This window comes from Thermoascus crustaceus, assembly GCF_041956765.1.
Source record: "Thermoascus crustaceus strain CBS 181.67 unplaced genomic scaffold VTN00scaffold_1, whole genome shotgun sequence".
NCBI lineage: Eukaryota > Fungi > Ascomycota > Eurotiomycetes > Eurotiales > Thermoascaceae > Thermoascus > Thermoascus crustaceus.
Genome location: NW_027192527.1, coordinates 3,973,117 through 3,997,747, shown reverse-complemented (window position 1 = coordinate 3,997,747; position 24,631 = coordinate 3,973,117). Strand labels below are relative to the sequence as shown.

General features: G+C 50.7%; 8 protein-coding genes across 8 annotated transcripts; 6 read left to right on the top strand and 2 right to left on the bottom strand.

The window, feature by feature from the left end:
* Positions 1–342: 342 nt before the first annotated feature.
* VTN00DRAFT_1420 (uncharacterized protein) lies at positions 343–1,173 on the bottom strand (the record flags this gene model as incomplete). The annotated part of the gene is made up of 2 exons (XM_069427526.1): positions 343–1,013; positions 1,134–1,173. 2 exons carry the CDS (start codon positions 1,171–1,173, stop codon positions 343–345), a joined length of 711 nt encoding a protein of 236 aa, XP_069292122.1.
* Positions 1,174–3,389: 2,216 nt separating this feature from the next.
* Positions 3,390–5,096, top strand: VTN00DRAFT_1419 (uncharacterized protein; the record flags this gene model as incomplete). Its single annotated transcript, XM_069427524.1, has 1 exon — positions 3,390–5,096. The coding sequence occupies one exon, from the start codon at positions 3,390–3,392 to the stop codon at positions 5,094–5,096; it is 1,707 nt and encodes a 568-aa protein (XP_069292121.1).
* A 3,164-nt stretch (positions 5,097–8,260) lies between these two features.
* Positions 8,261–9,719, bottom strand: VTN00DRAFT_1418 (uncharacterized protein; the record flags this gene model as incomplete). Its single annotated transcript, XM_069427523.1, has 2 exons — positions 8,261–9,605; positions 9,709–9,719. The coding sequence occupies 2 exons, from the start codon at positions 9,717–9,719 to the stop codon at positions 8,261–8,263; spliced, it is 1,356 nt and encodes a 451-aa protein (XP_069292120.1).
* Positions 9,720–10,512: 793 nt separating this feature from the next.
* Positions 10,513–11,787, top strand: VTN00DRAFT_1417 (uncharacterized protein; the record flags this gene model as incomplete). The annotated part of the gene is made up of 1 exon (XM_069427522.1): positions 10,513–11,787. The coding sequence occupies one exon, from the start codon at positions 10,513–10,515 to the stop codon at positions 11,785–11,787; it is 1,275 nt and encodes a 424-aa protein (XP_069292119.1).
* A 228-nt stretch (positions 11,788–12,015) lies between these two features.
* Positions 12,016–12,512, top strand: VTN00DRAFT_1416 (uncharacterized protein; the record flags this gene model as incomplete). The annotated part of the gene is made up of 3 exons (XM_069427521.1): positions 12,016–12,029; positions 12,078–12,230; positions 12,317–12,512. 3 exons carry the CDS (start codon positions 12,016–12,018, stop codon positions 12,510–12,512), a joined length of 363 nt encoding a protein of 120 aa, XP_069292118.1.
* A 120-nt stretch (positions 12,513–12,632) lies between these two features.
* Positions 12,633–17,156, top strand: VTN00DRAFT_1415 (uncharacterized protein; the record flags this gene model as incomplete). The annotated part of the gene is made up of 10 exons (XM_069427520.1): positions 12,633–12,797; positions 12,858–12,992; positions 13,052–13,081; positions 13,148–13,212; positions 13,267–13,699; positions 13,750–14,571; positions 14,628–15,530; positions 15,580–15,784; positions 15,838–16,288; positions 16,343–17,156. 10 exons carry the CDS (start codon positions 12,633–12,635, stop codon positions 17,154–17,156), a joined length of 4,023 nt encoding a protein of 1,340 aa, XP_069292117.1.
* A 1,607-nt stretch (positions 17,157–18,763) lies between these two features.
* On the top strand, positions 18,764–20,846 carry VTN00DRAFT_1414 (uncharacterized protein; the record flags this gene model as incomplete). Its single annotated transcript, XM_069427519.1, has 4 exons — positions 18,764–19,188; positions 19,271–19,881; positions 19,950–20,522; positions 20,596–20,846. 4 exons carry the CDS (start codon positions 18,764–18,766, stop codon positions 20,844–20,846), a joined length of 1,860 nt encoding a protein of 619 aa, XP_069292116.1.
* Positions 20,847–22,316: 1,470 nt separating this feature from the next.
* On the top strand, positions 22,317–23,775 carry VTN00DRAFT_1413 (uncharacterized protein; the record flags this gene model as incomplete). The annotated part of the gene is made up of 2 exons (XM_069427518.1): positions 22,317–22,655; positions 22,729–23,775. 2 exons carry the CDS (start codon positions 22,317–22,319, stop codon positions 23,773–23,775), a joined length of 1,386 nt encoding a protein of 461 aa, XP_069292115.1.
* Positions 23,776–24,631: the final 856 nt, after the last annotated feature.

Below are 24,631 nucleotides of genomic sequence, written 5' to 3'. Positions count from 1 at the left end.
TTGGGCTTAGAAACATCTGGTATAAATTATCCATTCCATTAGTCTTTCAGAATTCAGATCTCCAATTCATAGTAAAACTTCATCTAAAGTCTTCCTTCGAAGAAGATCCATAGTTGTGCCACAGGACAAAGCTGTAGGACATGTTGTAGTTTGCAGCTGGTGTCTGCATTTGTCATCTGGATTATTATATATATTCATCGAATTTTCAGACTGCCCCGAGCTTCAGCTTGGGAGCCGCTCGCTCGGCCACCTGGTGCGCTCACCACTTCCCTGATGTTGGACTCTAATTTCACCGCCATCTCCACCTATCGCCCGTTGACCGATACCTGACATACTTGACGCTCAATGTTCCCAAGCTGGATCCTCCTTGCTGATAACAATCTCCTGTACATCCATCCTGCAGTCCACGATCTCTCGGCCATTCACCAAGTCGTTCTCCCTGACTCGTTTGTCCGCCTCTGCCTCATCCTTGGCGATCCCCGCCCTGACGTGCCTCCGAATTAACCTCTTCCGCGCCGTCTCAAAATCTACCTCCACAAACCAAAGCTCATCCATCAGCTCGGCAGCATTTTTCCATGGTTCTTTGTTCAGGCTCAGATAGTTCCCTTCGAAGAAGATGACCCGAGACGTGGGGAGAATGGGGATATCATTCTCAACGGGGTCTTTGACCGCATGGTCGAAACTGGGCGCATAAACTGTCTTAGTTTTCGGCATCAACTCCTCGCGCAGCGTCTTGACCAGCGTCAAGAACTTGTCCGGATCGAATGTAAATGCCGCGCCTCGCCGGGCGAATGCGTGCTCTGGATCTGGCATAGCGGCAAGCTGGGCGCGCGTAAGATGATATCCGTCCATTGGGACACAAGTCGATATAGGAGGTAAACCCGGGTGTTCTCTGGCATAGAGTTGGTTGACACGCTCGGTCATGGTGCCGGCAAGCGAGGTCTTGCCTGAGCCCGGAATCCCACTAATCGCGATCATCAAGCGAGCGTTTGGAGGCGTAGAAAGAAATTTCGCTATTAACAAAGCTGTCAACATACCTTTGCTTATAACGATCGCCTTCCTGCAGATGCGCGTTTGCTGCACGGGATAACTCGAACTATCTGGGGGTCAGGCTACAAGGCACGTGGACTCACCCCAGGTCTTCCCAACCAGTCTATTTACTTGTTCCTCCATACTTAAAATCCGCCTGAGAGAAAAATAAATATTACAAATATCAAATTAAGGTAAATCAGCATAAACGCGTTTCAATGAAATGAGAAGGTCCGCTCGGTAGCGGGATATCCACAGCAGCAAAGGGCGTTACGACAGGCCGGTCATCAGCACAGCGGCTAGGGTTCGAGTAAACGATCGAATGGGCGGAAAAAGAAAATCAATCGAGGCTTTGCCATGTAAAATCCGATAGACAGAAGGTCCAATGCAATTGTATCAAGGTCGCATGTTGTGGCCATCGACGGCGCGGGGCAGAACGAGACGAGCCGCAATACGCGGGGCGCAGTCGGAGAGTAAAAGTGGGGTCCTAGACCGCAGTTACTCGTGACCGTGGTGGTGACGTCGCTTCACCGGTGGACGAAGAAACTAACAATGAGCCCTGAACCTTTACATTTGTGCTCTCGCAACCCGTGACTATGGGGTGTCTTAACTCCAGGAACTGCCCCTGAACCGAATCAGAGTTGAGATTAATAATAAGCACACCTCAGATCTTCCCCACGTTGACCGCATGCAGATCGAACCGGCAACCACGAAACCACGTTGTCGTTTAGTATGCTGCCCAAGGCTGCATGACGGCCATGGATCGTCTTGATGCCAACATATTTAAATATAGAAGCCAGTTATAAGGCTTTTATTGTGCATTGTACAGGTAACTTGTTGTCTGGACATTTAACAGACGGTAACACATAGCGCCAGCTATGACAGGTACAGATGGGCGCACGTTAAGTAGTAGGTATTTGCGGCATTTTCTTGCATGACCACTGCAGATTCATCTAGATGAATCAAGATCCATTCAGATATGTGGTTTACTATAAAGCCTCAGTGTATCTGACTCAGTCTGAAATAGGTGATCGCATGGTCTTTATCGAGAACCGGATGATTGTGTTTCCGGTTGGTCCTCTCCAAATACGCATATAGGGAGCAATGCCACCTCTGGACCTTGATCTGGACGTCTGCGGGAGATCTTTCAGGGCTCTAGCAGAGGTCAGGATATCGCAACACAAAGTCGATCCGAATCTCGAGAAATATTAGGTAACATGCAATCATATGAAGCGGTGTTACCCTCCACAGACCCCTGACAATATGAAATCATATTCAGTCGCTGTCAGGTGCGCTTGACCTGACCTGCTATACACACAGCTCTGCGATTTGGTTAAGGCTACCGACTCAGCCCACCATTCTCCACCTATCTTTGCGCCACCTTGATGACACATGTTAATAATACGCTTTTCGGGTGACAGATGCATGATATGCATTCGGATGACACCGTACCAAAACCATTCAGGTTTTGCTTTACGCGCACGATGGCGTGATACTAGGCTACAAGGGACAGGTCCAATTGGGAAAGACTGGTTCCGCTGTGCGATGGTCAGTTTGTCGCTGAGATCCTGTTTTTGAATGCAGTGTGCATCTGCGCTGTTTCGATGCATAATCCGGGCACAATTAGCGACCCAGATTGATGTCATCGTTCAAGTGAACAGCGTGCGACTTGATAGGTGCCCGGTCCACAGCACGTTCACGACAGCTGCGGTGCGGCCAACCGAAGCCGACACATTGCGTCACCGGAAACGGCTGACTCGTGCACCCGAGCCCGAGCGCGGCTTCCGACGCAGGGCACGCACCCGGGGCGGTGCTGCGCGGGCGGTGTGCCCTTTTCGGAAGTCCCGATAAGCGCTGTGCCGGCAGATCGCCTGTCTTGGCACCTCAGGCCCACCGCCTGGGCTCACCTCACGAGTTATCTCGACCTTGAACACCTCTGCATATCATGTCCCGCGTGCTTCTCTGGAACGGTTTGCCCCCAGTCGATATCTCCACGGCTCTGTGGCCCCCCCCGGTCCCAAAGGGCTGAAGTGGAGGGTCGCTAGAGAAGCACAATGGGAAATGGGCGGCCTCAATCGGCTACTATCGTTCCGATGTGCATCTGATGGACTGCGGACGGGGTCGACGATTTAAGTACTTCATGACGTAGTTGACACTTTCTCCTGTCGATTCTCTTAACGTCCGATGGTTCACCACGATACACCGAGCCTTCTCCTTTTCAATTCATTCTTTCTTTTCATCCAGACTTCGCTCTCTGTAATTTTGTGCTCTGGACGAGAGGTGAACATTTGAAATTTGAATATCTATCATTAAGCCTTTATTTTTCTCAGTTATACTCCTACTTCCGAGGTCTTCGAACCATGTCATCCGAGAACATATCTCCCCGGGATTCCTTTGATTTAGAGGTGGAGAAGGAGGAGGTTCCTGAGAAGAAGGGTGTTCCTGACAACAATGGCAGTCCGACCACCTTGAATGCCCGCGATAACTCTCCACCAGAGCAAACACATACAGAAAATGTCAGTCTGGAAAAAGAGTACGAGAATGACCTACCGGGTACGGTACGAGAGGATGGAAAGCGAGAGATAACGGAGGATGACTGCTATGACAAGCTGGGGTTCTCTTTCCCCTGGTACAAGAAATGGACCATTCTAACCGTCATCTTCACGGTGCAGATGTCAATGAACTTCAATACCAGTGTCTATCCAAATGCTGTTGTTCCTCTTTCGGAGCATTTCAACGTCAGTGAGCAAGCGGCAAGGGTCGGGCAGATGATCTTCCTTGTCGCCTATGCCTTTGGTTGTGAGCTGTGGGCCCCGTGGAGTGAGGAATTTGGAAGATGGCCGATCATGCAGCTCAGTCTATGCCTCGTCAATATTTGGCAGCTACCTTGTGCTCTGGCGCCCAACTTTGGCTCACTGATCGTCGGCCGTTTCCTTGGCGGTCTCTCTTCTGCTGGTGGCTCGGTCACCTTGGGCATGACGGCAGACATGTGGGAGCCAGATAATCAGGGATTCGCTGTCGCATACGTCGTGCTCTCGTCTGTGGGCGGTACCAGCATTGGGCCGATCTTTGGTGGGCTCATTCAGGCGTACTTGCCATGGCAATGGAACTTCTGGATTCAGTTGATCTTCGGAGGTGTCACGCAATTGATGCACTTCTTCCTTGTGACTGAGACGCGCTCGACCATTCTGATGGACCAAGAGGCCAAACGGCGCCGCAAAAGCGGGGAGGACCCGAACATATACGGACCGAACGAGCTCAAGAAGCCTCGTCTAGATGCAAAGGAGGTCCTGCGCGTCTGGCGCCGGCCTTTTGAGATGTTTGTCCGGGAGCCCATCGTGCTCTTCCTTTCGCTTCTCTCGGGATTTTCCGACGCTATCATCTTCACGTGCATTGAGTCCTTTACACTCGTGTTCAAGCAATGGAACTTCAGCACCGTTGCCATTGGCCTTTCCTTTATCACCATCATTGTCGGCTACATCATTTCCTACTTGATATTCCTCCCTGATCTTCATCGCCAAAGACTCATCCGGAAGCGTGAAGGCGAGGCGGCACGCCTCGCAGAGCGACGACTTCTCCTGCTGCTCTTCATCGCCCCCCTCGAGACGATTGGCCTGTTCGGCTTCGCGTGGACGTCCATGGGGCCCGAATACACCCCCTGGATCGCACCCATGATCTTTGCCTGTTTGATTGCCATTGCGAACTACGCTATCTACATGGCTACGATCGACTATATGGTTGCCGCGTACGGACCCTACTCTGCCTCTGCAACAGGAGGCAACGGATTTGCTCGTGACCTACTGGCAGGTATCTCCGCCATGTACGCGACACCGATGTACACGAACATCGGTGGGCGATTCCACCTGCAGTGGGCGAGCACTATCCTCGGGTGCCTGGCCTTCATTGTCACCATTCCCATCTACATCTTCTACTGGAAGGGGCCACAGATCCGCGCAAGCAGCAAATTCGCACAGACGCTGGAGGCGGACCGCAAGAGGAACGCCGGCCTCAGAGCCAACAGGCTCAGTCTGCCGCAAAAGTCGTACCCAGGTTCAACCGTTGCCTAAATCGTTCCTATATCTATCGGACAGCTTGTTTCAACATTGGCACGTTTATTTCTACGAACGGACGTGGGTGTTTCGATTCTCTCTCTTTGCACTTACGTACAATCGTGCGAATTTCAGCGCCGGATCCTGATAGAAGAGATTCCAGATAGGCGGTGGATAAATGATTGTTTTAGTCATCTACCTACCCTAACTTACATAATACCTAAGCTGATACGATACCATCAAGCCTGTTCACAATAAGCCTGTATGAAGTTTACTTATTATGCGATAATGTATGTAATGTTTTATGATATGAATGAAATACCACCTTTGTCGTTTGACAAACAACCTCTCCCTTTCATCCTTAGTATTTGTACGAAACCAGAATCACAGCAGGTCAGATGACCTGCTGTCTTCGTCTTTCGTCAGTTGCACACAGAAGAACAGGTAATGCTGTAGGTGACATGTAACTAGTAGCTAACACTTCACGTGATCTCTGATGTGATGTCTTGTTATCAATCAGATATGTAAGTACCTAGGTACTTTTTATTAAGAGTTAGGTAAGTGCCAACACCGAAAGCGGTGTGATTTCTGTTTGCAGATTAGGTTAGGATAGGACACATGATAAATGACGTGCCGCCGGGAGTATAACCTACTACCTACTTATGTTAGGTAGGTAGGTACCTAGGTAGGTACTGTTTGGGTCCGCTTTCTTGTTTTTAAGGCTCTATCACATTCCTTTTATCCGTCCATCCGATTGTCTATCGTCTATCTTTTTTGCCTAATCCGTCGTACTTATTGCTTAACTTGGAACCTATGCTACACTCTATTAAGACGGATATAATGAGGAAGATAATATACAGTAGGTTGCCATATCTTTCAACACCCTCTTTTCCTGATACTTACTGTCTTGGCAGATTGCTATTCTATAACTACATGACTTTGAAGCCACTGGAGGGTACCTGGACACTATGATAGGTCACAGACCCTAGACAAAGCCAGCCCAGATCGCAATATAGCAAAAGCAGCAAGCCAAGTGGCTTGAACAGGGAGGAGGGGGTGCTGAAAGATATGGCAACCTAGTGTATCTAGCGGTGCTTCAGAACATGACACATACTCAGCGAAGTCAATCGCCCAGATCCCCGTCCCAGTCCTCAGATCAAGAACACGCTGAATATTCGGGCTGATGGGAGATAGAGCAAGCTCTCCACCTAGAAGTAGTCGGTATACATGATGGACGAGGTCCATCCAATTTTGCTCCTCTTGGTCGTTAGGCTGTGATGAAGTTATTATTAACAGTTCACTCAGGTAGGTAGGTGCTGTACTTACCAACGCATACTCCCCCTGGCGGAAAGCGTGATATATTCGTCCATTCTGGAATTATGTATATAGTACGGTACTGCGTTGGCTACCTGCGCTTGCATTTAATTGGAATCATTGGGGCGGTTTTTCTTATCACCTCGTACCTGGACAACGCTTAGCGTATGCTCAGAAACTTTTTAAAGAAGAAGATGGCAGCAGCTTAAATCAAAAGAATAAACGTTTCTTTCTTACGTGTGGTCTTTGATACCAGAGGTGAGGGACGTTCAATAGGTCTCAGACCCGACCCTATCAGAAGCGATCTGCAAGATTTACACCCCATCATCCCGATTCTCACAACAGACAGACCCGCTGCTGCTGTAGATTCATTACTTCACTCTGTTATAAATAGTTCTCAGAAAATTTCTATTATTGCTATATTAGCAAATATGAATTTCCCTATTAGATTCTTGTTGCTTCACAGAGTTCCAGATTTTTGAACTGAAAAGCTAAGCTTAAATACAGCAATACTACCTACCCTAAATAGGTGGATTTATAACAATAATAACTGTTTGACATTAAAAACTAGCTAATACTGCTTTTGGCTAGGTGCTAATAAAAAGAAATAAGAGGTTGCTAGTAAAAGAAAAACACCTATATGATCTACACCATAGGTCGATCGGCAGCCGATTTAGTAGGTGAATAATATCATTTTTTTGATAGGTTACAACCGCTTATTTCATTCACAGGATGATGAAATAAAAAGAAAGCATGGTTTATTTATTTCTTTCCCCATAAAGGTCGAGTACAATTGATGTAATGTATACACTGGAAACTCACCGCAGGGAATAACTGAGAAGGGGGACGTGATATATACAATCAAGTGCGGGGAAAGTGGAGCCAGTTAAGGGAACTGATGCCCTCGGGTTCTATTCGGGTTCCAGTTGGCTTGTGCTAGTCTTGCATGTTTTGCATCTGTCCTGCTCAGAGTCAGAGAGCTCAGGCGAGACTACTCCACCTGAGTTGCGACCACCTTGATCAGTAAGCATACGTCTGCCTGTCTTTGATTCCGCATTAGCTGATTATTTATTTGATACGGAATGGGGTACAAGGGAGAAAAAGGGCGTGAGAATCTATTCTTCCACTTCACGTTCAGTCAAGAACACTCCATTTGATTCAATTGATTCTCAACCCAAGTCATTTCTGATCTGTCAGTCAGAAGCAGAGCATAGCACTTTATCATTATAATAAAAAATTTCCGATATGGCCAGGAGGATGAGCAAAAAAAAGACTACTCATTGAGTACAACGTTCCCTATTCAAATCCGTCATTGGAAAGGAACACGTGATAAATGACAATGAGATGAAAAGATAGATTGCCCAAATTATTCGAAATAAGGTACCATTATGCAGATAAAGACAAGGTCTCAATGCCTCAATTCAATGCCAGCACTTTTTTCCATCCATCCACTTCGCTTGCTTCGCCGTAAATCGTACACGGAATAAGAACAATGAGAAACCATAGGAATATCGACATCCATCTGCGGAACAACAGCCGGCCCGTCCAATCTACCACACGTGATATGATAGTCGGAGGATCATCCCAAAATAGAGGGGGTATCAAAATACTTGATACACTGGCCCTGGAGCTGATCGCAGCGACAACTGTTGAGCCTCAAGCTTTTTCTGAGAACCTCCCCAACGTAAGAAACGGAAATGAACCTGCCACAGGTAGAAATCAGAAATGTGAACAGGATTAAAAAATAAGATATTAAACATAACCCCAGAAAAACGCCGAGCACGCCCCACTAGTGTCTGTAGCCTTTAAACCCCATTACGGTCACAAAAAGTCTCCAAAAAATACAACGCCATATCTAAAAGTATCTCTCAAAGTCGCTCTCTGACCGGCCCGTCAGAGGTATCTGTGTTCGGAAGTTCGTCACCAGCGCCGAGCCTGCGGCCCATGGTGCGGGACAGTCCAGCTGCCGCCCACCACTCGTCTGGAATATCTTCCCTACCAGTAAGTCGATGTAAGATTGCCTGTATCTGCTGGAGATCGGGATCTGCAGTGTCCTGGGAGAATGAAAAGGAGACGGCTGGAATCGGTGGTTGGCTATCTTGAGTCGAGCCAAGACTGTATGGACGGCGTAGCAAACGGGTTTGTGCTCGATGACGACGTCTGATGGCTGCGAACGGACGATGGTCGGCATCAGAGTCTGTCTCAGTGTCCGATTCTGAGGAGGTGGGATAATCGCAAGGATTGAAGAACTCGGGATATGGGTCGAGAACCATGTGCATCGTCGCCGCTGTCGAGTCCAGCGAGGATGGTAGCGTCTGCGATGAGGTAGTCGAGTTGTCTGATCCGCCGTTTCTTGAGAGATCGGTGGATGCAGACGCCGTAGCCGAAGTGAATGAGGAATCCGCGCTGGGAAGATGCGCGTCCGGTGTGATGGTGGTCAGCAGCGTCTCCCAGGTATCGTTTTCGTTATCGTCGTCCGGGCTGATGCTCCGTTGGCGGTCCCCAAGGCCATCTACGGTTGGGTCGCGATTCTGCGCCTGCCGGTTCGCTTCATTCACAGACCGGTGGCCAACACGGCGTAGCAACGGTAGGTTGGATCCTGCCGCATCATCGCTAGAAGATCCGTCCAATCGAGGAAACGGCGATAAAACGGCGACATCAGGGTGCGGCTGCGAGGAAATGGTACTGTGGTACGCAAATGCGGGAGCGAATCGTGGTGTAAATGGCAGGTGCTCCGAAGTCTGCTGGTTTCCAGAGTCATCCGCAGATGATGAGCGGTTAACAAGATCGCTCGTTGACCAGGGCGGACTTGGCATCTCGAACCGGAGAGTCGACTCTCGAGGAATCCTCAGCCTTCGTCCCGGACGGCTATGGAGCAGGGCATCCCTCAGGAGGCGCTGGCCAGCGTCCCGTCTGGCGAAATCAGCCCACACTGAGCGCCCCGGGGGTTCGAGTAATGCGTCGTCGCCGAAGACCGGAGAGCGCGCATGACGCCGGGTCAGGCCTGTTTCACGCTCGAGCTCGCGATTAATCTCGTCTGTCAACTGGCGACGAAGAGTCGGGAGAAAGGGCCCACCGTGTCCAGGGCGTGAAGAGCTATTGCGCGAAGGACGGCGAATGGCGCCATGGCGACGGATGGAGGAGCGCGCGGCGGCAGACGGGTCGTTCTTGATGCTGGTCTTAGCCCCGGTGGGCGAGGGCTCGCGGTACATCCTGCATGCTTGTCAGACTCGTTGTTCAGGCACGCAAGGCGATGAGGCCGCGCGCGAAATACACGACAAGCGCGAAATAGAACGGACGGGACGGGACGGCTTACGGTATACCCATGGTGAAGGCTCGACGCAAAAGAGCGCGAAGATGATCCCCGGGGGAACGCGACCACAACAATGGACGCGATGAGAGGATGAAGACGAGGGAGAAGGGGTGGCGAGAATGGAGGGGGTTGCGCCGTGAGGCAGATGTTGATGCCGGGGTTTGGGGTTTAAACGGGAGAAGAAGGCGACCGGGACGAGGCGAGGGCGAAGGAGAGCCGCGCGCGAGTCAGATCTCATATGACGGGGGCGGGCCGTCGATAGGCTGAGGCTGCGGGCTTGGCGACTCGCGAAAAAAAAAGGTGGCAGGAAAAGTGGTGGCGGTGACGGGCGGCGGAGAAGATGAGAGATCTTTCTTCGACTCCGTCTGGTTTGGGAATGCTGTGAAGGGGTCTGATGAAGAATAGGAGGAGTATATAATGCACGCTGTTTGTTTTCCTCGACGCCGTACGGTATCATCGGACAACCGCTGGTCGCTCGGTCTCGCGATGTATTTTACCATTCCCGTACCGCATACGGTACCAGCCCACGTGAGTGTTACTGCCTCAGGCAGTAAGGCATGATGCGGTTCGGCCGCTGCTCCGGTCACAACGCCATCAAATTGTTACGCCGAGGCCTGTCAGCTTGCTACCTTTCACGTTTCCCACGCCATTGACGTCTCTGACTGACAAGAGACAGCAAGATTCGAGGCTAAGTCTCCGTTCCTTAACCGATCTATCTCAGCCCACCCCACCCAATGCCTTCGAATCATCTCTGAACCATGCGAAGAGTGGCAGCAGGCGACCTCGAGCCACCATACATCTGGAGCAATGATTGAGCTAGGTCTTAGCCGCATCTCCCGTCTCCTCCAGGAGACGCCTCTATCATGGAGGGCCATCCACGTTGCAGGCACTAATGGCAAGGGCTCCATTACTGCCTACCTATCCAGCCTGCTTGCTGCGGGCGGGGTCCGCTGCGGCCGCTTCACTTCGCCCCATCTGATCGATCGCTGGGACTGCATCACGATCGACGAGAGAGTCGTTCAGGAATCCCTCTTCCGTAAGATCGAGAGCCAGGTCAAGCAGCGCAATCAGAAGCTGGACATCAGAGCGACGGAGTTCGAGTTGCTCACGGCCACTGCCTTCGAGATCTTCAACCACGAGCGGGTCGAGGTTGCAGTGGTGGAGGTTGGAGTGGGCGGCCGTCTCGATGCCACAAACATATTAAAGGAGAAGGATGTTATGGTCTGTGTCGTTTCCAAGATTGGACTCGACCACCAGGCGTTGTTGGGCAACTCGATCGAGGATATCGCTCGAGAGAAAGCCGGCATACTGAAGCCTGGAGTCCCGTGTGTCATTGACGGCACCAATTCACCAGAGGTAATCGAGGTTCTGCAGAACCGTATTAAAGAGCTCAACATAGATGCCGTTATTGTCCGCCCTGATATGGCAGATCGGATTTCACCACAGCTGCCCCATTTATTCCACGAGCTTGACCTTGAACCCAATCAGCAAACGAACATGTGCTGCGCTGTCGCCGCGCTAGAAAAGGCACTTCCCCAGCTCCGTCCGAAATTAAAACTTGGCAGCTTGCTGCCAGAGCTCTCTAAAGTTCAGTGGCCAGGTCGTCTACAGCAGATCGGGCTGGATCCTTTGATCGCTCGCAAGGCACCTGTTCTTCTCGATGGCGCTCACAATGCGCAGTCAGCCGAAGTGCTCGGGCAGCATGTGGATCGGAAGTTGCGACTATCCGGTTGTCAGGTTACCTGGATTGTTGCAGCATCACAAGGAAGAGATCCGACAAAGCTATTCCACTCGATCATCAAGCCTGGAGATAATGTCGCTGTAGTTGCATTCGGTCCGGTCGATGGAATGCCTTGGGTAAAAGCAGCGGACACGACAGAACTTGCCGACTCTATTCGATCAATCCAAGGTGTTGGGGTAATAAAGAACTTCCATGCAGATCTTTTGGAGGCAATGAACTGGGCATCTACAGTGGCTGATGATGGTCCTCTGGTGATCGCCGGTAGCCTCTACCTCGTATCGGATGTCCTCCGTCTACTCCGCGAGGCGCGAACGGCCCAGCAGGAGCTCCCAGCGTTGTAATGAGGGACGAAGAGAGAGAACTGCGGGCTCTGAGACACAGGCTCACGTATGTTAGTCAGACTGTCCTTGGATGACACCTTCGAAGAGGAACAATGCAGCCGAATCTATGTTCTCCGCATTTTTGTGAACAATGTAAACAGAAGGCATTCTAGCATAGAAGATGCGTAGAACATACTATTCATGGGAGTACTAACACCTGCAAGATGTCTGTCGTTCATCCCTTGTACAATGGGCTTAGGCTTGTCCGTCATTGATAAATCCGATGTTTCTTGAGGTGGGAGATGGGCTAGCTGGGGGTTATCGGAGCTAGAGGGTGAAGATCCCCGACTGCGTCATCTGCTGCCGCTGGGGCTTACTACTGTGTACTGTTACTTTGTGGAGGACCCAAAAGTGCAGAAGCGCAACCAATTTGGCCCGTTGCGGAGGCACCTGTCAACTCAACGGTTAGTATCGTCTCTTTGCCCCTCTTCGCGTGTCTCTCCATGAGAATGACTGACTGCCCCTGCCGCCCTGGCTTACAATGAAGCAGGCCTCTTGATGTGCAACAACGCGTGCGCCTAGAGGAGCTTTCATGGGCACCAGAGCAGGGATCCCTCCTATACCTTCGTCTGATACGACCGCCCGTTGTTTCGCACATCCTATTTTCTTCTTCCTGCCCGATCTCCTCTCCAGTCTGTACCCTCTCCCGGACGCGACTTGATTATTGTCAGATCGCTCTGACATGACGACCGGACACCTTGGCCCCCGCCCCTCCTCCTTCGCCGTCTTCATTTACTTAATCTGAAAAGCGGTCGTTTCTCCTGTCAGCTTAATACCCGGGGGCGTCCCCTTGAGCCACCGCGGCCATGATCTCCCGAACCAGTGAGGGAGGTGAGGTTCCCCCTTCTTCGCGAACACCCGGAACACCGGTCAAAGGACGGCCTGCGAGGTCGGGGACACCATCTAAGAAGGAAGATAAGGATAAGACATCGAAGTCATCGGCGAAGGATGTTGCGGAACTCAAAGACTATGTACGTAAACGACGGTTCGGACGAAAAGTTATTCGTGGGCTGACAGTGGAAATATTGAAGCAATTGGGCGATTGCCTGGGCAAAGGTGCCTTTGGATCGGTCTATAGGGCTCTGAACTGGAACACCGGCGAGACTGTTGCCGTCAAGCAGATCAAGTTGGCGGATCTCCCCAAGAGCGAGCTGCGGGTTATTATGGTACGGAGCTCCATGGTCCCGAAACAGGCAAACATCTTCGCTGACATGGAATACTACAGCTCGAGATTGATCTACTAAAGAACTTGGATGTGAGTCTCAATACTCGGGGCGAATAAAGCCTAGTTCAGGAACCGGGACTGATCTGACTTTCGCAGCACCCGAACATCGTCAAGTACCATGGCTTCGTGAAGTCAGCCGAAACTCTGAACATCATTCTGGAGTATGTGCACTCTTGCGATCGGGCATTGCCTAGATGGTAAACTGACAAGGCTAGGTATTGCGAGAATGGCTCCCTGCACTCCATTTCGAAGAATTTTGGCCGCTTTCCCGAGAATCTTGTGGGGCTGTATATGTCCCAGGTCCTTCATGGACTCCTATACCTTCACGAGCAAGGTGTCATTCATAGAGATATCAAAGGTGCAAACATCCTCACGACAAAAGAAGGTTTGGTGAAGCTTGCGGACTTCGGCGTGGCCAGTCGTACGACCGGTCTGCACGAATCAAGTGTCGTCGGTACTCCCTACTGGATGGCCCCTGAGGTAATCGAGTTGTCGGGAGCTACCACTGCTTCGGATATCTGGAGCCTTGGTTGCACGGTAATTGAGCTGCTGGAAGGCAAGCCCCCGTACTATAAGCTGCAGCCTATGCCTGCTCTGTTCCGTATCGTTAACGATGACCATCCTCCGCTTCCGCAAGGCGCTTCCCCGGTAAGGATTCTCCGTGTCCTCTGCTATTGATGTGTCTAATTCCGACATAGGCTGTGAAAGACTTCCTTATGCAATGCTTCCAGAAGGATCCAAATCTTCGAGTATCTGCACGCAAGCTGCTCAAACATCCCTGGATAGTCAATGCACGCAGATCGGATTCTGTGGTCCCGAAGAAATCGACCGAATACGAGGAAGCTGTCAAGAGCGTCCAAGAATGGAACGAGGCTCTAAGGTCTCCTGATGCAGGATCGTTACGGAAACCTCCGAGATTTGACCACAATAGCCCGGCTCCCACGCGCCAGGACTTGCCGCATCCCCTTGCAACGCCGGGGAGGGAGTCTTTACCGCCGCCAACCTCCACCATCGCTGCTGATAGGTTCCGCTCTCCTGAATCTTCAGCCGATGACAACTGGGACGATGACTTTGCGACTGCCATATCCCCTAGTGCCCTTCGACTACCTCACCTTAGACCGCAAGACAACTTTGGAGGAATGCTTTCAGCTGAAAAGCTCAAGGCGTTTGCATCGCTGGACGGTACAACGCTCAAGGAGTCGTTGGACACCTTCGGAGAAGGCGATGCCACCGTGAAGAGCCCGCTACAGCCCAGCGAGGCGGACCCTCTTCAGACCATTCGACCTTACCTCCGCAGACCCTGGCAGGAAGAGAAGACGCAGGAGAGGTTTCCCTCGCGTCATCGAACGAGGAGTACCTTGCCAGCTTTAACAAGCGCTCCGATACTAAACCAGGCCACTGCTCCACCGGCGAGGCAACCACGTCCAGCTGCATACTATACAGAGAGCTCCATCGAAGACTACTCCGATCTCATAGCCGCGAATGACGATGTCCTAGAACGGAAGCTAAGCGCTTTAAAAGTAAGTTGAAGTTCATATGAGTTCATGCATTGAGAATATTTTCTTACGTCTTCTAGGATGCGGGTGACGACACTCCTCAGACCACAATGCTGAATTCGCCCAACTTAAGCAAGATGGCACGCACTACTAAATCTGATGATGGGGGAAAGGTCTCTCGACAGACTCCACTCAGGAAGTCACTTTCCGGAAAACGCACCCGTTCCCAGATCGAGATTCAAAAGTTTGCAGAGGACGAGACCGACGAGGATTTTTCAGACATACTTGGTGCGGATGAGGGTGTTTTGGAGAAGCCAGATAGTGACGATGGCTCCGATCGCAGTACGCTGATGCTTAATTCGAAGCTGTCTGGCAATTCTTGGCTTGGAGACCAGGATGACGAGGACGATCCATTCGCTCAACTCGAGGAGGGATTCGACGAAATGGATCTGGAAGCCAATATTGCGCGTGACAAGTATGCTCGACTCCGGAACCAAGTGGAAGGCCTTGTCAGCTCCTTGAAGACCTCGCAAGATGACGATTTCCTTGCGGACGTTTCAGAACAGCTGCTGGCCATCCTCTTCGACCTTCCGGACACAAAGAGTGTCATCATAAGTGCTCATGGGATGCTCCCGATTTTGGAGATTCTCGAGACGTGCCGTCGACGAGACGTTATCTCGAACTTGCTCAAGATCGTGAACTTGATCATTGACGAAGACTACGGGATTTTGGAGAACCTCTGCTTTGTGGGTGGAATTCCTATCATCAACGAGTTCGCCTCGAAGAAGTATCCGCGGGAGATCCGACTTCAAGCGGCTGCGTTTGTTGAACAGATGTATCAGACGTCGACTCTCACTCTCCAGATGTTCGTCAGTGCCGGTGGTCTCAATGTTCTCGTTGAGTTCGTGGAAGACGACTACGAAGACGAGCGAGAGCTGGTCCTTATCGGAGTCAATGGGATATGGAGTGTATTCGAATTGCAAGTGAGTTGAACTTTCGATATCGACTATATGGAAGCTCACATTTGTACAGGGCTCGACTCCGAAAAACGATTTCTGTAGAATCCTGTCACGCAATTCTGTTCTTGACCCCTTGTCTCTTGTGCTAAGCAAAGTGCTGGATGAGGAAGGGGAGCCGGCAGAAGTTTGCGAGGGTCGTATTGCGAATATCTTCTACATATTTTCACAAGCTGAGAATCATGTCAAGGAGATGGTTGCGGAGAGAACTGTCCTGCATAGTAGGTCAAGAGAACTCCTTTTGATATAATTGTGCATCCTAACCATTTCAAAGGGGTATTGAAGGAGTTGAAGCGCATGACACCCGTCCACCAAATCACTATGTTGAAGTTTATCAAGAACCTGTCCATGTTATCCACGACCCTCGACTCTCTACAGAATTCCAATGCCATTGATGTGCTCACGGAACTGCTGAGATCAACAATGAAAGGACCCCATTTCCGAGAAGTCTCCAACCAGATTTTGAACACTATCTACAACATGTGCCGCCTGAGCAAGTCGAGACAGGAAGATGCTGCATTGAACGGCATCATACCGCTTCTCCAGAAGATCGTCAAGACCGAACGGCCATTAAAGGAGTTCGCGCTGCCCATTCTCTGTGACATGGCGCATTCAGGGAAAGTCGGCCGTCGTGAGCTTTGGCGTAACAAGGGCTTGGCGTTTTATATCTCTCTGCTTTCCGATCCTTATTGGCAGGTTACGGCCCTGGATGCTATCTTCACCTGGTAAGCAATATACCGTCCTAATACTTCAAAGAGCTTAGATTGATGATTTTCCAGGCTCCAAGAGGAAACGGCAAAGGTCGAAGAGCATCTCTTGGATAACCGTCATGACGGGCCCTCCTTTACTGATGCCATTGTCAAATGCTTGACAATTTCCAAGGCGAACGCGTTCGAAAACCTTCTGGAGCCGCTCCAGAAGTTGTTACGGTTGAGCCCACCGATTGCATCGACTTTAGCTCGACCAGATCTCTTTACGCGACTCGGACAGAAGCTTCACCACAACAAAGCTGCGGTCCGATTGAACCTGCTCCGGATTCTCTCCAGCATTTGCGATTCGAGCGAAGAACAGGGTGGCCTGCTCGCACGGTACGGTCTTCTGGATGCCATTAGAGAGCTGGAGAACGATCCTGCCATCCTGGTCAGGGATATGGCCGGAAAACTCATAAGGTCTGGCGAGAGAAGTGAGCTCGCAGGCGTGAAGCTCAGAAACCTGAGGCGAGGAAGTGCTTCCACCACACCTCCAAGCCTGGTCTCGAATCACTCTACGCCATCTACGCCACATCGCTCGAGCCAGTCGAAGGGCTATCTCGACGGGCGAGGGACGCCACAACATCCACGGAATGGGCTTAATGGCCCTTTGGCATTGCGACCCGGAAGCCGAGATGGCAGCAGCCCTGGCCATGTCTCCGGAGGAAGCGGAGGTGCTGCAGCTGCGAGGAACCGGTTGTCACGACCGATGTCCAATCGCTTGTCACACGTCGGCCCCCTGCCTTCGGATGAAAGCAGGTCACCAAACGGCCCATCTCGTCGGCCGTCCGTCGTGAATGCTCGACGCCGGCGGCCAGCCAGCACAGATACGGAATGGACGTAATGACTGTTAAGGACTTATGTTCATATTTCTCTATTTCTCTTCCATCCTTTCATTTTTCTTTTTGCTGTCAATGCATGTTACACGCGATCATGTCCTGGCTTCTTTTAATGACGTTAAGAGGGAGTATGAAAGACATACATAGGTATCTGACTCTCACTACATTGCATAGCATTGGCGCATGGGGTGTAGTTTCTTTCTCTTTCGAATTGGGCATCGTGCTGGGTGGACCGGACTGGGTTTTTCTGAATTGGGTTTGCAGCTGGCTGTCAATGTATCTATGACTCCTTTCCTCTCCTTTCATTTCCCCCACCATCTTGGTATGTTGGTGTTTTGCCTTCTCTTGGCTTCCTCTTGCCAAATACGAACAGACGGTCTGGAAAGTGCTTGGTCTGGGCTGTTTTTTAAAGACCAATTTACGAGATAAAAACAGGATCATGCAGTATCCTTTCTTTCTTCCTTTCCTTTTAGTTCTTTTTCCTTCTCTTTTGCTGGTCCTGTGCATCATTGGCAGTTCTACACTCCTTTTGTCCCTATGTTTTCTCTTCACTGAAAAAAAAAGAGTACTTGTTAATTCAGGCCCCTTATGTCCCCTTTTCATATTCTAATGTCTAACTTACTGACATAGTTGGGCACAGCCATTGATTCCTGGTTTTATATTCTCTCGGGCTGGAACCCGGGAGGGATTAGTATTAGCTTTGATAGTATCTATCAGCACGTTAGTTTTATGATCTTGTCACATCACAGTTCCAAGTATATGCTCACTATAAGATGAGCCTATAGTCGCTAAGCCGTATACAGGCTGGGAAATTATGATATCAGGGTATATCGTCTGTCCCTGTGAAAAGATCATCGCTTCTTGATGGCCCAAACTGACGCCTTCTAACATCACTGCGTTGAATACACTGGAGAGAATCCGCGAATGCAAAGTGGAAATTATACCTTATTAACTATAGACACTAGCAGAAACTCTGCCCTACTTCTCAGATGTATTGACTTCTCTTTAATTGAACCTGTTGGCTACTGCGTAGTGATAGCACAGTAGTACCTGTGCCGAGGCAATTGTACACGTGACGTGTTTACTACAACAGACCTATCACCCCCGCTCCCTTCGACTCGTCTCCTCAGGCTTCCAACCGGAACCCAAACATGTATGCAATAATGTATATTACCAGTGGGACTCCTGCAAACAAAGATGCAATGGTATCCCACTTAGATCATCTGCGAGAAATAAGTGTAAACAAAACGCTCAGCGTACATCTCCTCAAAAGAGCAAGGACCAGACGACGATCCGCCATCGGGCCATCGGGCGAAGAAAACCCGGCCCGCCGCGCGAACCACTGGATCTGCTACGGAGATCTACTCAGCCCGTCAATTCATCTCAACGTCTTCATCCCGGCTTGCAAGGCCGAATCTATTGGTAAACCCAGTCAGCGGCCCTCTGAGGTTGTCCTGTCCGACTGGACTGATCGATTCTTCGGTTGCAATCCGACCTATGATGGCAGAGGCTTGTCGCGGGTAAAAAAAACACACGGGCCAGAAATTCTTTTTTTTACATGGGACCTTTCTGTGTTTTATATTGCGACTGGTTCAGGGTGTAGACGGCGGACATGAGAGCAGTGGTCCAGGTACCGCTGCGGATGTCTGTTTTCAATCCTGCTGCGGTCGTTAGACCCTTTTCGACTTCTTCGAGATCCCTTTCCCGGTTCCCCGCATCATCGTCGTCATCGTCGTCCGGTTGCGTTATTTCCGCCTCCGCAAACCCCTGGACATGCGCACGATGTTTACAGCAGCAAACACCGTCGACTCTTGCTAGGAGTTATTCCACGGACCAGTCGTCCACGTCGCAGACGCATGAAGATGGAGGAAAGAAATCGGATTCGAAGAAATCGCGGAGGAGGGTGATCAAGATCGCGGCCGCCGGAGGCGCACTGGGTGTCGCGTCGCTGGCGTGTTCGGATGATATCAAGCATGCATATGCGGCTGCTGCGAGGTCAGGGAGGGTTGTTGGTACCTTGGCGGTCTGTATTAACGAGTGAGTGGTGACCGTTATTATTCCGCTGGGTCATAGTTCGAACGGACACAGTTGTGCTAATACCTTGCGCTCCTCACTACAGCTACCGAACAGCCCTCAATCAGAAAGCTCAAGCTTCCTCAGCGGAAGAGGAGGCCGAGATCCTCCGCTCCTGTCACAAGCGCTGTGCGGAGCGGACGCTGCGCGTCCTCGAGAAGAACGGGTCTATCTTCATCAAGCTGGGCCAGCACCTGAGCAGCATGGGCTACTTGCTTCCACTCGAATGGACGACGACTTTCGTCCCGCTGCAAGACAGGTGCCCCGTCTCCTCATACGAATCGATCCAGGAGCTGTTCATCTCCGATACGGGCCACTCGATCGATGAGCTCTTCTCGTCCTTTGATCCGCACCCCATCGGGGCGGCGTCTCTGGCGCAGGTGCACGTCGCTACGCTGAAAGAGACCGGGCAGAAGGTTGCCGTCAAGGTGCAGCACCCCGCGCTGGCGGAGTGGGTGCCGCTTGATCTGGCGCTGACGCGGATGACCTTTGCGACGTTGAAGCGTTTTTTCCCCGAATACGATCTGGAGTGGTTGTCCCGGGAGATGGACCTGTCGCTGCCGCAGGAGTTGGATTTCCGGATGGAGGAAAAGAATGCGAAGAGGGCTAGTGAATACTTCAAGACGCATTCGAAAGCTCCGTTGGTGATTCCAGATGGTAAGTTGCTATATCTGTCGTCGAAATCTGGTAAATTTCATATCACATGCTAATGGCAAAACACCCAGTTATCTGGTCAAAACCGCGCATTCTCGTCATGGAATTTCTCTCTGGCCACCGTCCCGACGACCTCGAATATCTCGACTCAAACGGCATCGACCGCGACGAGGTCTCTGCCTCCCTGGCCCACATCTTCAACGAGATGATCTTCGGTGACGACGCCCCGCTTCACTGTGATCCGCACGGCGGCAATATCGCCATCCGCAAGAACCCCAACAGATGGAAGCCCAACTTCGACATCATCCTGTACGACCACGGTCTGTATCGTGACATCCCACGCGAGCTGCGCCGGAACTACGCCAAGCTCTGGTTGGCTGTGATCAACGCGGATGAGCGCAACATGCGCAAGTATGCTCGCGAAGTGGCTGGCATCACGGATGAGCAGTTCCCGTTGTTCGCAAGTGCCATCACCGGCCGTGACTACAGCGTTCTGGCACGGAAGGCAGTCGTCTCAGCGCGGACAGCAGAGGAGAAGGAGGAGATCTCCGGCGCGATGGGTGATGGCATGCTGCAGCAGTTGGTTGAGCTCCTTGGTACCGTACCGCGGATCATCCTTCTGATCCTGAAGACGAACGATCTGAGTATGTCCTTCCCCCTTATTACTCCCGCTCGTATCCGGTCCAGACTAGTCTAACAGAAATCTATCCATTATAGCCCGCAGCCTCGACGAGAGCCTCCAGACCCGCCAGGGTCCCATCCGCACGTTCCTCATCCTCGCACGGTACGCTACCCGCACCGTGTTCGAGGAGCAAAAGGAAAAGCTCGAACAGCAGGGCAGCCTGCTGTGGCCACCCAACCTGTTCCGCTTCCTGTGGGCCTGGATGGGTTACACGCGCGTCGAACTGAAGCTGGCGATCTATGAGAGCTTCCTCTCTCTGAAGAGCCGTCTAGGGATCTCGTATTAAGAAAATTAAAAACAGATAAGAAAAGACAGAAAAGACTCGAAGTCTCGTCAATTCCTTTCTGCTGACTACATGATTTAACTTGGGGGGTTTGTTTCAACTGACGTTCCCCGCTGTTTGTTTGGATGTACATGCTGATCGGTGGTTGGTTGCTCCTCTGATGAGTAGAGAGACAAAAGTAACGGTCTATCTGCATCAGCGATGGCGTTTTTCTAGGGTTATTTGTTTTCTGCTTTTCTTTTTTTTGCAGGCGGTGCATGCGCTGCCGTTGCTGGGCTTGACTGCTTTCTCAAGTCTCAACCTTCGTTTATGTACCTATATTTTCTTTCCTTTTTCCTTTCTGTGGGAGGTTATATTTTCTATTTAATTACTTTGTGAAAAAAAATAAATTTAGACAGATAGATATGTAGAAATGAGGGAGTTCAATTGAATTGTTTATTTCTTTTTAAATTAAAGGCTTAAGTGGCAACTGACAATGGGAGGAGACAATTCAACTTGTTATTAATATACCAGGCGATGGGACTGTCTTGAGAATACAATCGGATAGAAATGACTACTCGAAGGGGATTCACTGTAGAGAGTGGAAACTGAGGTCTCAGAGTCATCTGCCCTCCACTTTACGGCGCTTGCCTAGCTTTCACCTAGGTGGCTTAACGTCAACTTTCGAGAGATGACCGAAGAATAATACGGCACATGTGAATGCAGGGACTTCGGAAGCAATAAGGCCGTTTGAATAACCTCTAGCCACTATTACTAAGTACTACCTAGGTATCTAATCTGTACCGAGAAATATGAGAGTGGTTGAGGGCAGGAATCATTTCGCAACGAGACCTAACCATCTTTCTTTATGGTAATGTCACCTCGTTGATGGCAAAGGGCATCTTGTTGGATCATTTGGCTGATTCTCTGACAGCATAGGTTTTACTGCATCTCAAGACTTTCTAACAACCTACCTCCTAATAAAGAAGGGGGTATATTCCTTTGCAGATGTGTATGTACAAGAGTTTAACCCCTCTACACCTGCAATCTGCAGCTGGTTATCGGTCTTTACCTTTCATTTGCAAACAATGATTACCAACTGTGGCCAGCCTTTCACATCATTCAGTAAATGTACGCAGCTCCTACAGACCATACTCGTTTGAGGAACTCCGATCGGCGATTACTACTCTATCATATCTTTCGTGACTTCTCCCCTGCTGCCTAATGGCTTGGTGGATTGCTATTTTATGCCCATGTGATTTTGAAGCTATTGGAGGGTACCCGGACACCATGATAGGTCACAGATCCTAGGCAAATCAGCAAAAGCGGCAAGGACAAGGGGGAGGGGGTGCCGAAAGATATGGCAGCCTAATATACTGTATGACGATCGGTGGCGGCCAGTCGGTAGGTACTTAACTTCTGCCCCTCGCATTTCATTTTGTCCTGGACAACTTAGATAGTTACCTGTCCTCCCATCTTTGACAAGGCCAAAAAATGGCTGCGGAAGCAGAACTAAATTTGAACCATGTACCACCTGAAGTGGTGGAGAAAATAATCAAATACCTCGACCTTAATACGATTAAAAGCCTTCGTTTGACCAGCAAGGTGTTTGGCGAGCGATGTTTGGGTCCTCGCTTCAAGAGCTTTCTCAAGCAGCAGACAACAGACTTGACGGAGCAGAGTCTATGGTCTCTCTGCACTCTGGCTTCACATCCCGAGCTGGGTCCGGCTGTCAAGAACTTGACAATAATGGCTACTGTATACGATGCATCGAAACTGGAGCGAATTCTGTCCACCAAGAAGCGCCGTATAGTGGAGAGCAGCGGCCCATTTGTCAGGACGTCCTACGAGAAATGCACCGAGGAAGATCTCTCCCACTGCTCAGTCTGATCTGGCTTGGCTGCAGGCTCGAAAAGAGGAGCGAGAGGCGTTGTCCAACGAGTCGGTCATTGATTCTCTAGCTTCTGCATTGAGACTTCTCGGGAGGCTTGATAGCGTCGACCTTGATGCGACGGTTGTTCAGGGACCCAATGTCACAGTGTCAACTGCAACAGGGGAATGGCATCCGATCTGGATACTAGCCTCGCAGGTCTACTGCCTGACGATGTCAGCTGTTGCCAGAAGCGGCGTTGCAGTAGACACAGTGACCGTCTACCGTAACACGCCGCGCTGTAGCGTTCCTTCTTGCGATATTACAGCCCACGTCGAGAAGCTTGACGCGGGTCACCTCACCTTTGCAGGAACGTCGATCAAGAACCTCGCGCTGAGTATCTCCACGAAGGTCGAGACCGACTTTCACAAAATTACGGCAGCCCGCGAACGGCTTGAAGGAGCTGACCGTGCATTCCATGAAGTGTTCGGCTCAAAAGCAGGCTTATTGGAAGCTAGCAACCCTGAAGCTCTCGCAGAGGAGAACTTCCTTGGAATCGCGCGTCTGCTGAGACTCATGCCGAAGCTCGAAGCAATCGACCTCCACCTGTACGACACCCTGGAGGGGGACGCCAAAGCCTACGACCAGATTTTCAAGGCAATCGCACGAGAGGTCCATCTGCCGTCGTTGGAACAGTGTTTTCTGCGTGGTATCTATGCCAGTGAGGAGTCGATGCTTCAGTTCCTCGAGAACCATCCCCGTATCAATCATCTCGACCTGAGAGAGATGACCATCACTTCTGGATCTTGGGAGCCCATCTTCAAATATCTGGGCAGCAGGATGACTGCTCTCACACGGCTCCGTCTCTCAAACCTCCGGGATGAAAATAAAAGTCTGAGGAATCTGAATCCTGTCTGGGAAGAAGGCTCCGGTGCAGCAGACTATTCGTCATCTTATCCCTGCGGAGGAGGCCTAATGGTTCACACGCGAGAGTTTGATGTAGATGACTTTAAAAAGGGCTTGAGTTCAAACCATGTCCGCCTGGTCGTGCGCTGGGGTCGCCCCAGCTCCGTCGCTGGTTGATGTCACGCCAGGCAGAATATGGGCCTCCATAAACTCAAAATTCAAACAAGACATGGTGTTAAAGGCAATGAGGCAATGTTAAGGGAGAAGAACGTCTGTGTTAGTGCACAGGACAAAAGGGCTTTTGAAATTGTTGACTCTGCCCAACGTTTAGGTAACCATCAAAGAAGTGCAGAAGCCTATGAGAGACGGCTAGAACCCATTACTAAATGATCTTCTTTTTCACCGCTTTCATAACTTTCATGTATGCTAGTTAGGCCAGTTCCGACGCTCCCTCCTCGGTGCCGGGACGAAGAACTCAGCGCGAGATACGCAACGATGGGCAACAACCCTGACGGCAGCGGAGGCTGGACCCACTGGCCGTTTACAACATACGAGACGGCTAACCGTCGAAGAGGTCAGCATGCTGGCGGATAACGCAGGTAGTATCCGGTCCTACACGGACTGGGAATGGCACGCCGCCCACTGCGTGTACTACTGGGAGAAGGCGCTCCGGGCGCGGTCTACGGGGGTCAAGGTAGAGCCGCGGTACGATACGATCGGTCATATCGGGCATTGTGGGCAATTTTTCTTCGTGGATCGGAGGTCCATATCATATGCGGGTGTTGCTCTTTGGAGCGGTCGAAACGAGGAAGCAAGCACACATCGATAGGTAATTATATTGGAGGTATATACAGCGTGGAGATGAGAGGTGTTATATTGTTGTAGAGGCAGGTAGGCGGTAGCTGGTGCGAATTGCAATGTCTGTATCTATCTACTTACCTAGTAGATTGAGCGTCTTGTCTTCGAACTATAGGGCAATCCATATAAAGGAAATGGTATTCATGGGATCTTAAAATAGGCTATTATCGTCTGG